The 15,708-nt window shown below is 42.5% G+C and overlaps 1 protein-coding gene across 2 annotated transcripts in view; it reads left to right on the top strand.

The window, feature by feature from the left end:
• EPHA4 (EPH receptor A4) overlaps nt 1-15,708 on the top strand; it is a 144,818-nt gene that overhangs the window by 68,904 nt on the left and 60,206 nt on the right. For both annotated transcript variants that reach the window (XM_046019653.1, XM_046019654.1), the window contains exon 6: nt 14,479-14,817. In XM_046019653.1, the coding sequence (XP_045875609.1) occupies nt 14,479-14,817 (339 nt within the window). The remainder of the gene's footprint in view (nt 1-14,478; nt 14,818-15,708) is intronic.

The following is a 15,708-nucleotide window of genomic DNA, read 5'->3' as shown; positions in this document are numbered from 1 at the left end:
GCAGGCTCTCTTGCCCACTCCCCCAGATCAAACACAAACTTCCTCCAGAGGGAAGGAGTTGGCTAGGGTCGGCCCAGAATACTGGGCACGGATTTTTCTCATTTTCTTTTTCTGTTGCTTCCCTAGACTAAGTACTTTCTTTGGATAGCCATGGATGTTTGACCAGCTCAAGTCCCAGGCTTTTTCTTCTCTGAATATCCCCAACCTGTGTTCCACGATGTGTGATGATGGTAATGGTAGACTCTCCTCTGTCCACACCGGCTGCCAACAGTTGCCCAGGTGTGGGATTTTAGGACACGGTAGCAGACTCAAAGGGCAGTGTTGGGGGCAGACGGTGTGATGGACAGTGTGATGACCTTTAACTTGGAGCATGCAGTCCACCACCTACTTTCCATACAGATAGAGCCTTCCCCAGCTTGAAGTTTGACTGTGTTAAGCTCTTTATATAACTCATCTTTGATGGCGAGACGGCCGGGCCTTGTTCCCAGGCAATTTTAGTCTCCTGATTCTAATCTGTCGTGCAGCCTTTTAGGACCATGGACCATCACTTAAGTGTTGCAGCTTTGCTGTGTGGAAGTTGCCGGGGACCACAAATTCACCTGCCTAAATTACCGGAATACTGTGCCATGTGTGTCTAAGTGTGGTCGCTGAGCCCTTGGCATTCTTACATTTGTGTGGGAAATAATTGTTGGCTTTATCGTGAGGATACAAATGAGAAAAGGAAAATATGGATTTCAGCAGTCGGGGGCACCAAAAGGTTTTAAGAACTTGAAGTAACTTGTGCAGTTTTCTCAGATTGCTTTCAGTGACGTCTAAAGAGGAAGACGGGGGGCTCTTTCTGTCATTGATAAAAGCTCCACGAAAATACCAAAGCAATATGTGATCCTTTCTTCTCCTGCTCCATCCTCTTGGAACTCCGCCTACAGGTCCCTGACTCAAGCGCTTTGCGTTATTCTGTCGTTTATTGAGTTAAGAGGAAGCGCCGTGCTGTTAACACCGCGCGGTTCTGAGGTGATTCAGCTGTTCCACACCGCAGCTTGCTCTTCTGTCAAGTGGGATTCTCAAATGGGTTGTTTCAAGAGTTGAATAAGAAAATATTTGTAAAGGTCTGGCACATGGTGGGAATCTAGCAAACGTTTGTCCTCATCTCGTACCTCCAGCTGATCACTGCCTCCCCCAGACTAAGCACTTTGCCAGTGCATCTGACTGCCTCTCTACGCTGCTTTTCTCACCTGTCTGTGCAGTCCAATTACCCAGGGGCTGCACAGCGATCCAGAATCTCTGGGGATAGACTCCGGCATCACTATTTTTAAAAAGTTGCCCCCATAAATTGTACTGTAAAGACAAAATCGAGACCACTTCTGTACAGAGTTTATTTTTAAGTTCTTTTTTTTAAAAAAAAATTTTTTTTTAATTTAATAGGCATGAACTACTTAAGACCTCCTTTGAGACTAGGATCATGAAGGACGAGACCGTATTTTGCTAATAGGTATACCAGTAAGTTAGGCAGCAGAATATTCTAGTTTATGGCTCACTCTAGATTTCTCCCTTCCTGTACTGTCCACGACTATGGCCACTAGACACCTGTGGCTCTTTAAATTTAAAATGACTAACATCAAGTTTAGAATTCACTTTCTCACTTACACTTGCTGTTTTCCAAGGGCTTGAAAGCCACGTGTGGCTAGTGGTGACCATATTGGACACCCTTCTGCTTTAGAGTATTTCTGCCATCGGAGGAAGTTCTATGGGACAGTGTTTAGTAGGCATTTCGGTAGAGAAGCCAGTGGGAGTTTCTCAGAAAACCTCTTGTTCAGATAACCCAACAGAATGAAGCCCTTCCCCCTTGCCTCACCCCTAGCTTTATCGGATTCTTTTGACAAGATGTGGGGATGGAAAGGAACATAAACATCAGGGATCCTTTCAAACTGATTCCAGCCTTTAATCAGTTCTTGCCAGTTGGTTAAGCCAGGTGACAAACCCAATTCCCTTGTGCTGAAAGCCATGATAATCAGGCACCTTCTTTGTTCATTATGCTATCTTTAACCCCAGCATTCTTATGCAGCCCCGCATTTAGTGATCGCTCACTGTGACGGCACACTAATGAAGAAATAAAACACACTCTCTGAGACTCATTCTTCTAGCCAAAGAGAAACTCTGCTCCACTGGTTTGTAAAATCAGGTTTTTGTTCACTTGGAGAACGATTAGACCAGGTGAATACAAGCGGCATTGGCTAATTTGGAAGGAAACCCCTAAGAACATACCATCTACACTGTTTGAGAACTTTGAAGCTTTGAATGGTAAATAAACTTGATTTTTAGGAAGGCTTCTCTTGGAGCGTCTGGGTAAGATTCACGTAAGTGGCTGCTTGTGGATGAGGCATGACTTCCAGAGGAGCATCATGAATATTTTCAAGAAAACAATCCACACTTGTTAGACTAGAGAGTCAGAAAAGCACTTCATAAGTATGAAGGGGTGTAGACATCTCATGGGAGTCACCTGGGGGTTAGCAGAAATATAACATAGCATTTCAGCCATGTTCCCAGATGCTGCTGATGCTGCTGGTCTGTGGACGGTCCTCAGGTGGTGAGGCTTTAGATCCTTCCTGTTGGATGGCAGGAGATGGGAGGCCCTTTGTCCATGGGTATGGTTCAGTTCAGTGGCGACTCTAGGAAGACATTGCAAGGAGTGTGAACCTTCTCCCTTGACGGAAATGGAATACTTCCTTTGTCTCCCAGAAGAAAACCCAACCTGGTTCGGAGTTACATAATCAAAAACCCTCGCCATGGAGCTTTGTTTATTTGTTTGTATCTTCTCGAGTCCCCACCAAGTTACTGCCCGAGACACATGTATCCCTCAAGAAAGGTGCCGGCGGTTCTGTGGCACTGCCCGCGAGGCAGACGCCAAGACTTCTCTATACACAGGGATGCCATTTAAGCTGATGAAGGCATTTTGATGTCATGAATCATTTCTTAGAAAGAATTTGAATGTGATTTTTAGTAATGAAATCAACATCCTTTTGCTCTACGGAGGCCCAGCCCCTCCCCCCTGCATCTCCTTCCCCTTCTGCTTACCTTTCTGGGTAGTCAGGAATGTGGTCAGACCATCAGCAGTGTGGGGAGAATTCAGCCACATGCCTGTGCAGGAAAATTTGATTACCTTAGTTATTGAGTTGCTCGTCCGTGATTATAGTGAGAAAGGTCTTCGTTCCCCCCACCGGGAGATGGAACCGATACTACAGTTAAGGGAACTTTCTAACCCCTCACAATGCTTCAGAATACACTAGAAATTTAAAAAAAAAAAAAAAAAGCCTTATAAAAGAAGTAAATTGGCTTTGTTTCTCTAGAGAGAAATAACAAATTTGTTATTTTGCCACCTTTCCTTCTGAGCACCAGGATGGTTTTCTGTATTTTTCAGTTGGAAATCTGTCCTTGTGTTTATGGGTACTCTTGATTTAACTTGTTTGATGAAACTTAACTAGAACCTCCTGATTGGAGCACTCTGTAAATAAGAGATTATTATTTCAGATTGCCAACTTGAAGGACCTTCACAAGTCTGTCTCCCAGTAAACGGCCTTGAATAATTCAGTCAGCTGTGCCAAACAAACAAAGAGTGATTGATTGATACTTAGGCACGGCCTAAAATATTCCAAATTTGCAGCTTTTAAGACAATTCATACTGGAGAAGCTTCGAGCTAATGAGGGCAAATTTACCAAGATCTGTGACGAAAGGTCCTGATTTGAAAAAGCTTTCTGCAGGTTTGGGTTATCAAGAAATTGAAATAGCTTGGCTCCAAACAGCAAACATCACTTACTTTGTCTTTACATTTGCCTTTTCTAATTGAATTTAGTGCGCCACTGTATTTCCTCCAGAAAGTGTATTGTTTTAAAATTACCATTTCAGTTCTATTACTCAAAGCCCTCACTTCTAATGCTTTCTGACAGTTATCAACATAATGAACCATAATGAAATGATGAGCAATCTTCAGTGGAAACCCAGTGTGGATCCCAGAGGTGCTGTGTGACTGTGTTGTTAAAATTTGAATGCAAATTAAAATAACATCGTCCTTACTTGTTTCCAAGGTCAGGAGAAGAGAGACTTTTTTTTTTTTTTTTAAGTGCTTTAATTTTGGAAATCTCACATCCATTTTCAAACAAGCCCTTGAAGGTGCCACTGATGTTTGATTCAGTTCTCTGCCCCAAAAATTTACATGCTTAACAGTCTGGCTAAGGGTTTTGGGGAGGGATGTCTACCATGAGTCTTTGATGTATAAACCATAGCATAAAAGGCAGCCTTTGGTTTCAAGTAAACTACATTTTTCCCCCACCCAAAAGCATATATCTCTTTTCTCTAGACCTTCAAGTAACTGATAGTATAATGATGGGAGGACGGACACTCTGTGAAATTGATCAATGAGAGCATAGTTAGGTCTAGTGAAAGACTAGTTGGTACGAGAGTGAGGACAAAGGCCAAAGATTCCTAAAGTTCTCTTAATCCAAGTGTTTCATCCCTTGATTGATTTCTCACCATATCACATTTTATCATCCATGTAGTCATTCATTTTTGTGAACATATTTTTATGAAAATTTTTTGGATCCTAGATTTACAGGGAAATTTGTTACTTCACATCATTTATCAAATTTGTGCTATGAGAATACCATTTCATACTGCATTTCATTTGTCTTGGGATAAAAACTCAGACCGAGACACCAACTCTTCCATTGCAGGATTGTGTGACAGGGTTTTAGTTCAGAACGTACAGTCTTGCTGCCTCCCTGGTGATCCATTGATAAGTAGATGAATATGCCTGCCCCTGGACCATATCAGATAGATAAGAACAATCTAAGATTTTGATGATTCAGATGCAGCCCTCAACAGGTTTCATTTTTAGGTGCTGGTTTGGTTAGATCTCAGTAGTTCACAGTCTGACATCAGCGAGTGAGTAACCCACGTTCTTGTCTCTTCTTTGCTGATTGCCTTTTAGTATTTTGACTAAGAGGAAAAAAGCACCCCCAGAGAATCCAAGTGCATGACTCTCATCCAAAGACAGGAATACAGGGGAAAGGTCACCGAGTAATGCTTACTAGAAAGGACTGAATGGATCCCAGGCTGATCACTTGCTATTTGGTTGTTTGTAAAATTTTTAAAAACCTTCAGGATATTTAATAAGGATTAGGTATCATCTCGCTGAATTATTTGTTTTATTTATTTATTTTTTAAAGATTTATTTATTTGAGAGAGAGAGAGAGAGAGAGAGCACACACAAGTGAGGGAATGGGCAGAGGGAGAGGGAGAGAAAGAATCTCAAGCAGACTCCCTGCTGATCTGGCTGACATGGGGCTCGATCTTGGGACCCTGAGATTGTGATCTGAGCCACAGTCAAGAGTTGGCCAGTTAACTGACTGAGCCACCCGGATGCCCCAAATTATTTGTTTCAGAACAACGCTATTGTAGCTTTCTCTTTACCCTCCAACCTCTACTTCTCATTTCATACAGATAAACAGTCCAGTGTGGACATTTTATAGGGATTAGTTGTATCATGTGGATTCAACTGGCGATCCGTAGGTTTGAGGAAGACTGATGGATGCTTACGTGAGAGGCTTGAGTCGTCTGCCAATGCCATTTAATCAGGCCGTTGTGATTTTTCCACCACTATGAATAATTAAGGGTGGCTTGTTATCAGCTGAGCCCTGTCATTTCTGGGTAGCATTTTTGACACTGTTCAAGGAAGTCATACAGTGGTGGTGCACAGCATGCTTCTGTGAAATAGGGTCAGTTACACATTTTGCTCAGATCCCCTGGGGTGAGCACTGGTTCCCTTCTTTACTATTCAGCATTTCGATTTTGTTCTATCTACAGCTCAGCAGAAGACAAACTGAGAGAAGCATCTTACTGCATAGATACGATTGTCCACCCCCATCTCCTGTGACCTTCTCTCCCCGCTCACCCCAGGGAAAGAGCCTTTAACAGAAACTCCTAGTTTCCCTCTTCAGTGCAATTGAGAGAGAGAGGTTACCAGAGAGGGGGGTAACTCATCTAAGGCAAGCTCACCATCCAGGAAGTAATGCCAGCAAACTTCAGCATGAAGGAGAAAGAAGCTGGGAGAAATGGTGACTCGGGGGTGAAGTGAGAAAGTGAGGAATGTTCCACAAAAAATTCGTACTTGTGCTTTCCTTTTTTTCCTCCAGATTGCTTATGTCATTCTGACAGGGGCCATTATAGCCTCAGAATCAGGCATTCTGGTCATAATAGCTTTGCACATTTGGGTGATGTTAATTTGGGCGGCTCTGCTTAACGTTTTCTTATCTTCGTTTTGGTCATCAGATGGCTGAGGCTAATAAATAATTTTTGTCAGATTTTATTATGAGGATTAAATAAGATAAAGTACGAAAAACCACTTTGCAAGAAATGTCAATTAATTCGCCAGCTAGCTAATTCTAAAGCTCATTTTGAAGAAAAGAAAATCACTTTTCTCAGTCTTTCACATTTTAGCTTCCTCATGGCTAGCTGGGAGTTTACTTTTAAAAGTACTTCAGCCATCAACTAGTCATCTTAAAATAAATAAAGCAAAACCTCAATTAACCCGGGAAGGACAAAGGTTCCTGGAGAAGGAGGATGTTAAAATAGATGCGCCAGAAAAATAGGTAGGGCCAAAATGGCAGCAAGAAGTCACCTTGATTGGAAGCCAAGAATTTTTCAGGGAGCAATAAGTGATTGATGCATCCAAATGGTTTTGTTTTTTTAATAACGGGCAGTTACGCTTTGACTCTCTTCATCATTAAAACACACAAACTGCCATGAGCAAAGGTTACGCACCATCCATCGATCTCAGGAGGGGAGTCCCTGAACAGCAGTCTTTATGTAAACTAACCCACGGCAACGAGGAGAGTGAAAGCAATTAATGGTGGTAACATATACAACTGTCCAGGGCGGAGGGAGGCGTGGGCTTCATTTCCGTCAAAACCTACAACCCCAACTGTTGACTCTGCCCTATAGCCAGTCTTTCAGCTGGAGAGAGATTAACATAGGCTTATCTGGAGGGTTGGAGGGTTTTCCAGCGGAGGCACTGAAGTATTATTGACAATCCCAAAGTTGTACATGATTAATGAAGCCTTGTGAAGTGGAACTTGAGACCCACGGCGCCTCTTCCCCAGATCTGTCTTGTACTGGTTGCCTTGGCGTTTCGGTAGCATTTGAAGAAATTGATCATTTAAGAGTCAGGTTTCTGCCCATGCTCTTGGGGAATGTTACTTTCCACATCCAGAATTAATTTCATGGCCCAGACATTGAATTTTAAAATGGTGATTAAAAATCCGTTACGTATTAAATGTCTGTGATAGCTCTGGAAGCCACACTTTCCAGGAGCCAAGCTACTTTTTTCTCCTCTCAACTGCCTCATTGCTTTGGCTGCACATTCGAATTTGTTCACCTTCTAGCCTGTGATTGTCTTTTTTTTTTTTTTTTTTTTTTTTGGAATGTGCTTTTGTAATACATGTGCTATGGTGGTGATGCTTCTGCGGAATGAGCTGGACTGGGTTACGGAATCGTCATTAATCCGCTTATTCGTCTAGCAGGTACCTAATGAGGGTCTGCCGTATGTTTGGCATCTTCTTAAGGGCTCGGGATACTCTCATGAACCAGAAAAAAATATTTCTGTTCTAATGGGAATATAAATAATAAAATGATGTAAAATTCTCACAAGAAGGAAAAAAGGGTGTTGGGATTAGCACACAATGGGGGAAAGGGGAGCATTTCACTTTGCATGGAGTAGTCAGGAGGGAGGAGGGAGGATCTAAGCCGAGACCCCCAAGGAGTAAGGAGGCAGCTATTGAAAAAGGCAGGGGAGAGAATTCCTGGCAGGGCTACCAGGTCTAAAGTCTATGAGTCGTATGTATAGAGTTGTGCTTAAAATGAGTATTTTAAAAAAGATTTTATTTATTTATTTATTTACTTAGAGCTTGTGTGAGTGGGGGGAAGGGCAGAGGGACAGAGAGAATCCCAAGCAGACTCTGGGCCGAGTGTGGAACCCCACACGGGTCTTGATCGCACATTCCTGAGATCATGACCTGAGCCAAAATCATGAGTCGGAGACTTAACCTGACTGAGCCACCCAAGTACCCACATAAAGGGTACTTTCAGCTTGATTTCTTTTTCTCCTTGGCTCTAGAGTCTGTTAGTGCTTTCACAGTTGTTATAAGAAACAGCAGTTTCAGGCTGCTGTGGCATATTGGACCACGTGTCCTTTTGGATTTAAACCCTGCAGCAGAACCCACTTCTAGCTGCAGTGATCACAGCATCTACCTTTTTTTTTTTTTTTTCCTGTTTTTTACTGAAGTTCCAGTTGCTTTCTGTAAGAATGAAAAAGCTAGTTTAATCAGACTTGTGGATTGGAGGCGGGGTGCCTAGGGAGCATGTAGTTTAACCTTGACTTTTCCATGGAAAGTCCTCCTTCACATCAGAGGCATTTTAGGACTTAGGTTTGGTGTTGTTGGCTGGTCCCTTTCCAGTGACCTTATTAAAGTAAGAGTCCTAGAGATTTCATGTGGCTGTGTTAACATTGGTTCTCCTGCATGGGGCTGCTTTAAATCCTGACATAAGCCAGTAATGTGTTCTCTGAACTACTCAGGAATTATACTTCAGTCTGATACACAGGAGGGAAGAACTAAGATATGTAGAATTACTGGAATTTTCTTTTATATTTGGAATATCGCCCTTCTTAAATGTCACATTCACTCAGCTTCTCCAGATAGTATGTGCTTTATTTCTGGAAGGTTGTCTTTTCCCAGAAGAGAGCACATGGTGGGTTAAGGAAGATCAAGCTTCCTTTTATGATATCACATGATATGATATTTTATTATATGATATGATAGCCCTTTGCTTTTGCTGTAATTTGGCTACAGCTTCTTTGGGACTTAATACTGTCAGACTCCTGTCAACTGAATGCATCTTGACATCCCACCAGAAAATAATAATTACCCATTGTAGCACCTTTCACCGGTACCTGCTGTGCTAGAGAGAAAGTATTTCACACCAGCGAAGCAAATGGATGTTCATTCAATTTATCCACAGTGGCAGGAATACAGCGCCCATTTCTTTCAGAGCACTGAGAAACTCAAGAAATAGGCCATAATATTACACGTATTTTATTTCTTCCTGAGTCAGTGAAGGTAGATGTAACTTCCAGCTCAGAAGCCAAGGGCTGTATGAAGGTGTAAATCGGGGGTTCTTGGACTGAGCTGCCTACATATGTTCAGAGTGTGCTGGAAGTCTCTAGAATCAACGTGCTAAATTATGACGCTTCCTCTGAGCATCTTTTTGAGGGGAGGGTACGTTGCTCCCCACAGCGTGTCAGCAGCTGGGGTTGGCAAACTATAGCCCGAACGCCAAACTCACCTGCCCCCGGTTTTTGCAAATATAATTTTCTTGGGGACACAGGCACATTCATTTGTTTCCGTGTTGTCTCTGGCTGCTTTCACGGTACGGCAGAGAGAGGAATAGTGGCTGCAGAGAAAGTATAGCCCATAAAGCCTGAAATATTGACTCTCCATCGGGCCCTTTACAGAGAAAATTTTGTTGAATCCTGCTGTAAAGGTAAAGGATTCGTAGCTTAAGGATTATTGCATTTGACTTGAGAGCAGAGCCACTATTATCTAGGCCACTAAATTATATTTAAAATGTGACGGGCATTCTAAACATGAGAAATTTAAAAGAGTTTAACATTCTTGGCCCCATTCTTGGCAGCAGAAAGTGATTTTAATACGTAAAAGAAAGAAAGTAAAAAAAGAAGTAAAAAAAAAATGTAAAAGGAGGACATCTATTTCTCCTTACATAGTCTTCAGCATTTGATTGATTTGTATTTAAAAATGTCTTAATTTTGATGATAAAAATAAAATGTGAAGGAAAACTGTGGTTCTTTAAAGGCTAACAAGGAAAATACTAGCCTGCCTTTGAAAATGAAATTTTTTTTTTCAGATACGAAATTTTCCACAGCTTCAAACCTAAGTAAACCATCATCTGGAACCAAGATGGGGAAAGAAAGTCATAATAACCAATCCTAAATTAGCAAAATTTGATTGATGGAGCCCACATTTATTTTCATTTTATTTATTATTTTTTTAGGATTTTTTTTTTAATTTTTAAAGATTTTATGTATTTGAGAGAAAACAGCGAATATATGGGGGAGGGGGCAAAGAGAGAGGGAGAAGCAGACTCCCAATGAGCGGGGAGTCCTTGGGGGGCTTGATGACTCATGACCTGAGCTGAAGTAAGATGCTTAACTGACTGAGCCACCCGGGCGCCCCTTTAAGATCTTACTTTTAAGGAATCGCCACACCCAGTGTGGAGCTTGAATGTGCAACCCTGGAATCAGGAGTCTTACACTATACCAGCTGAGCCAGCCAAGCACCCCACTGAGCCCACATTTTACACTCCCAGCCTCACTGGCTGGTAACGGAGCTATGAAAATGCTGAGGGCCAGCAGAGAGCCTGCTCTGTGCTTCCTGTGCTCAGCCATGTTTGGCTTCCTTCAGTCTTTCCTTCCCTCAGATTTCCTCCCCTCCTCTGTTTATCCAGGAAAGCATCAAAATGAATCAGAGTTCTTTTTCCCTCCATCTTTGAAGGCAGGTGACAAACAGTAAGTGCCTGCTGAATACATGAAAGGGTCCACAAGTCCCTCCTAACAGGAGTAACCACAGGATATGATACATAGTCTGACTGAATCTTCCCAGAGTATTTTTAAATTCCAGAAAATGGGACGTCGAATTAAACTAGGTACACCAAGATACTCCTTTACCGGGCTTAATGCTAATGAGTCTCCATGGGAAGAGCTGACTATTCCAGCTTTAGCTCAGGGAAGGCTGTATTAATTCACACACCGTAGGCCTCAGATGCACTAGAGGACTTCGTGAGTTTTCTGTCTAGGCATTCATTCATTTGTCGGCTCCTCAAACATGTGTTGAACTTGCTCTGAACGGGGAATTGGGGGAGACACTGGGAAATGATGAAGACGTCAACAGTCGTGAAGAGCACATCTAACAGTGATACATACAGATACGTAGTGTATGTCTGCTTAGCAGGACCCCATCGAATTTTCCAGACAGAGTAAGACATAGATATAAATGAAATGTGGAACAGTTGTATAAGCGGGATTGCAGCCGATCCTACGTATGGGCTAGTAGGGAGAAGTTTTGGGAAGGACAGAATCCTGCCATACACATGACCTGTAAGTTCCCTGATGCTGTATGATCAGTAGATATGATCTCAATATGGCGACTAGAAAATATGGTTATCCCATTTTGTTTTAGATCTCATATTTGTAATTGGAGACTTTCTTGCAGTTGGACAGATTTCTGATGAAAAAGGCACAATCACTTTTCAGAAACTTACTTGTCCAGATACACTACTTACGTAAACAGAAGACAAGATAATCGGAGATTTAAATTTTTCTCTCCTGGATTCCTTGTATTTACTGAGAGAGCCCATATTATGCAGAACACTGTTTTCTTTTCTTGATAGCCATTTCTACAAATAATGGTTTTAAGGCACAGCTATTAATATTAAGTATGACTGCTGGGTCTGGCTAGACTTTCCGTTGTATTAAAGTATGTACTTTCCTTGTCTTGAGAATATAGTCTTTTCTGAAGAAAAGATGGTCCCTCCTTATAAAGGAAATATGTTCATGATCTTTTAATTGACACAAGTTAAAAAAAAAAGAAAGGAAAACCACGATCCCACAAACAAAACACAACCACCATTAAGATTTTAATTTATAAAGCATGAGCTCTTTCCCAGGCCTTTGCAGAATGCCATTATAATCGTCCTGGGTGGGCATTTTCCCCTCCCCCCCCAAAAAAAAACCCCCACAAAACAAAACTCTGCTCTTGTCCAGTTTTGAAGCCCGTATAACATCCCCCCTATGGCAGCAACACATAAAACACGTGCAGTGCAATTCACCAAACCACTCACGGAGGCATCACCGAATTTGAACTTGCCTCATCCTGTCCTCTCTCTTCCTCAGGGTTGTCATTACTAAGACTCACTGCCCAAAGGAAGAAGGCTGTTCCAGGCTACCACTTGTTCTGGTCCAGCCCTCCATTTTGAAGTCCTACATCGTCTCCCCCCCCCCCCCACCCCCCGCCAACACCTCGCCCCCACAGGGCAGTGTTCTATGTCTGAGTCCTGTGACCATTTCCTTTTCTGCTCCATTTCTTCTCTGTTTAGACACTGCCATGCCCTGTCCTACATACTAATTAACTGACTTTTTGCTTCTGCATTGCTTGATTCATTGTGTCACATTTTCCCATGTGAAAGTGGACCAGGAACCTTGGCAAGGAGGTTAATGGATTTAAGAGTCACTCGTATTTAACTCTGGAAGTCACAGCAAAATAAGAACCCGTGGCTGACCCATTTTATAAACCACGCTGTGGTCATCTTTAGTGGCAGACTGCTAATGGATTTCACCGTGGTGGCAAACATATCTGGAATCTGAGCGGGATTGAAATACACCTTTCCTTTCCCTATCTTTACATCTCAAACTTTAGCTGAAACTACCGATTTTGGTATTATACCTTTGATGGGGAACCCATAAGGGAGTGGAAATAACCCTAGAGTGGGAGTTAGTACTTTTGGATTTTAGTCTGATTTTGTCACTGAGTTGCATGAGATTTCAGGATTAGTATACCCACTTACTGGATCTCAGTTCCCGCATCTTGAAAATGAAGTTATTTGACCAAATGATGCTCAGCATCCTATCTGTCTCTAGGACACCGTGATTTTAAATAACTGTGTTCATTTTTTCATAAACCATTTATGTATCTTTATTATAGGCCAGTCAGTGTGCTAGGGTCCATAAGTATAAATTTGAAACGTAAAGAAGAAAGACATTTGTATTTTCTTCCTGCAGACTTCTGTGGGGGTAATCTCACTTTTAAACACACTCTTAACAACACTGGACAGGGAACAGATCTCAAAACTGAGAGTGGTTGTTGGTAATTAGTCTCAAGGAGAGATAGGGAGTTCTGCCTGCTTTGTGAGCCTTCAAGTAAACGCTAAGACGAGAAATGGAGAGTGGGTTACCCTTATTCAGTGTTACCACCAAAATCCTTTAGCCATTCATCAGCATGAGCTAAGTAATAAATATTGAGTGTGGCTCCTGATTAATAGGTTACCTCTTTCAATCCCTCTCAATGGCTACTTTGGAACAACACATTCTATTACGGTTGGCTAGCTAAAGCCTCTTCCCAGTTCATACAGGTCTCCATTTAACTTCCTTTTCCTGACGAACACAAAACATTTCCCTCAAAGCTGTCATTGCAGGTAAATTAGGAATAGAATAAGTACGGTGAGCAAGAAACTTCAAATTTTCATTAAAACTCGCTCTGGTTCTTTTCTTGCAAGATCAGAATGGGAAAGAGGAAGGAAAAGAAAGGAGTTTCCATGTGTTCCATTGAGTAGGTATTTTTCATTAGAGTGTGGCAGGCATCTCTTCAGCCTTTGGAAGTGGTTCAGACCAGGAACATTCCCTCCCTTCTCCCATCTGAATTCTTCTCCTTGAAGGCAGCGTGTGTTACAACTTCTTGGCATGTGGAGACGAATCTACAGCAAGAAACAAGAAGGTTCAGCGTGGCTCTCTGGTCTTTTTTATTTATATATTTATTACTGTCTTTAAAGTCAACCCCTGTGTTGTTGGCAGTCAGTTGTTCTGTTTCAAAACAGCCACTAGCATCATTCCCGTTTCATAAACTCTTTGATGCCGGTGGGAATGAGTATGCTTAAAAGGGCCCCGGTGGGACTTCGGGCCGCTGAGGGGCGGGATGCAGCCCGGGAGCCTTTGCGCAATCTCTGCCTCACATTGGGATCTCCCAACAGCTGTACCTTTGACATCTCTGCAGCCAGGTCACACCAGTTCCCACGAATTACCGAGAAAAAGCTGAACTCTCAACTGCTGTGTTGAACCGAAGAGCCTGCCTGTCTAGACAATTCAGTTCATTTTATTCCACCTGGAGGACATGCTGCACTTAGGAACCATGATGTATCTTCAAAAGTGGTACATTAACTATTACTTTACCAGAGTCCCACCGTGGCCCTGGATACTAGAATCACATTCATATGCCTGTTTTCAGATGATGAGATAAAACTAGATAAGTTCTGGTATTTTCCTGCCACTTCAAAGAGAAGCCTGCACTCGAAGCCCATTTGATGTCGAGATGCACGACATCTCTGAGTGGCAATCAGTGCTACTGTTGTTGGCACAGGATTGAGAATGACATACAGGCAGCCTTCTTTCATGTGGTTCTTTGAAAAGATCTGTTTTTGCTGGGGTGATTTGCTTTCTGCTTTCTTTGCCACATGGGCCTACCTTACCTCCTAGAGCTGCAGAGAATAACGTAAACTCTGAGTGATTCCAAAAGGATAGTTTTAGTTCCTGGTGTGATGATCTGTGTGTGTCTTTATTTCTTTATTTCTTTTTTTTTTTTTTCTAGGCCCACCAACTGCTCCCCTCAACTTGATCTCGAATGTCAACGAGACTTCGGTGAACTTGGAATGGAGCAGTCCCCAGAACACAGGTGGCCGCCAGGATATCTCCTACAACGTGGTGTGCAAGAAATGCGGAGCTGGTGATTTCAGCAAGTGCCGACCCTGTGGAAGTGGGGTCCACTATACCCCACAGCAGAATGGCCTGAAAACCACCAAAGTTTCCATCACTGACCTCCTGGCCCACACCAATTACACATTTGAAATCTGGGCGGTGAATGGAGTGTCCAAGTATAATCCCAGCCCAGACCAGTCAGTGTCCGTTACTGTGACCACCAACCAAGCAGGTAGGAACAAGATCTCCTTTGTTATATGATACAGATTTTGGGGGGAGGGGTGCTTATGTTGGTATCCATGAATGATATTAAAGTTCTACAATTGAAGTAGAATCACACGGATCAAATTATAAACCCGTGAGCTGCTCTGTAATACGAAGGATACTTGGAAGAACGTGCATTCACTCGCAAGTATTTTTTTGGACACCAGCTGCATAGCATGACCGACACTAAGTGGTGGTGAGTCAGTGAGATTAGAAGACAGTGTCTGATGGGGAGGGGATGATAGTCTAGTGTGCCAGGTCACTCCATGTTGGACTTCTCTTGTAAGGGATCGTATCAGCCATGTTGGTCACAGGTCCATGGTTGGACATCAGAGCATTTAACAGACTATTTTGGATCATAAAATTGGTTTTTACCAATGCAGAGTGCTATGTCGGCATTTGCTGCCTTTCCAACCAAAGCATCCGTGGCTACCATTTGGATCTTGTTTGGTCTTTTAGAAATTAAAAAATGTATCTGGACCTCTGCTAGAATTATCATGTAAATCTACGAGCAGTGAATAATTTAATGGGCGTTCTGTGCGGTTTGACGACGTTTTCCTGAAAACCCATACTGGTTTTGCAGCCACTTCCGTTGTTGAATCCATAATTGACACGTGGGAGAAGAGAGTGAGTTTTCTCCCATATCCGTTGCTTTCCCCTTCTAATTCTGTAGACTTGAAAACATTCTCTGTTCACAAAGAGTTTCTGCTGAGTTGTAGAACTGTTACAAAGTCTTGGATATTGGATATTTAAAAGTGCAAATCATAATGTGCATTTCTAGGCTCCAGCTCCTGACCCCCTCATGCCCGGTCCTCCCCTGAAAACGTTTCCACGCTTTCTCGCACTCATTTTCCATCCT

This window comes from Meles meles, chromosome 9, assembly GCF_922984935.1.
Source record: "Meles meles chromosome 9, mMelMel3.1 paternal haplotype, whole genome shotgun sequence".
Lineage (NCBI taxonomy): Eukaryota > Metazoa > Chordata > Mammalia > Carnivora > Mustelidae > Meles > Meles meles.
This window is presented reverse-complemented; position numbering and strand designations above follow the sequence as displayed.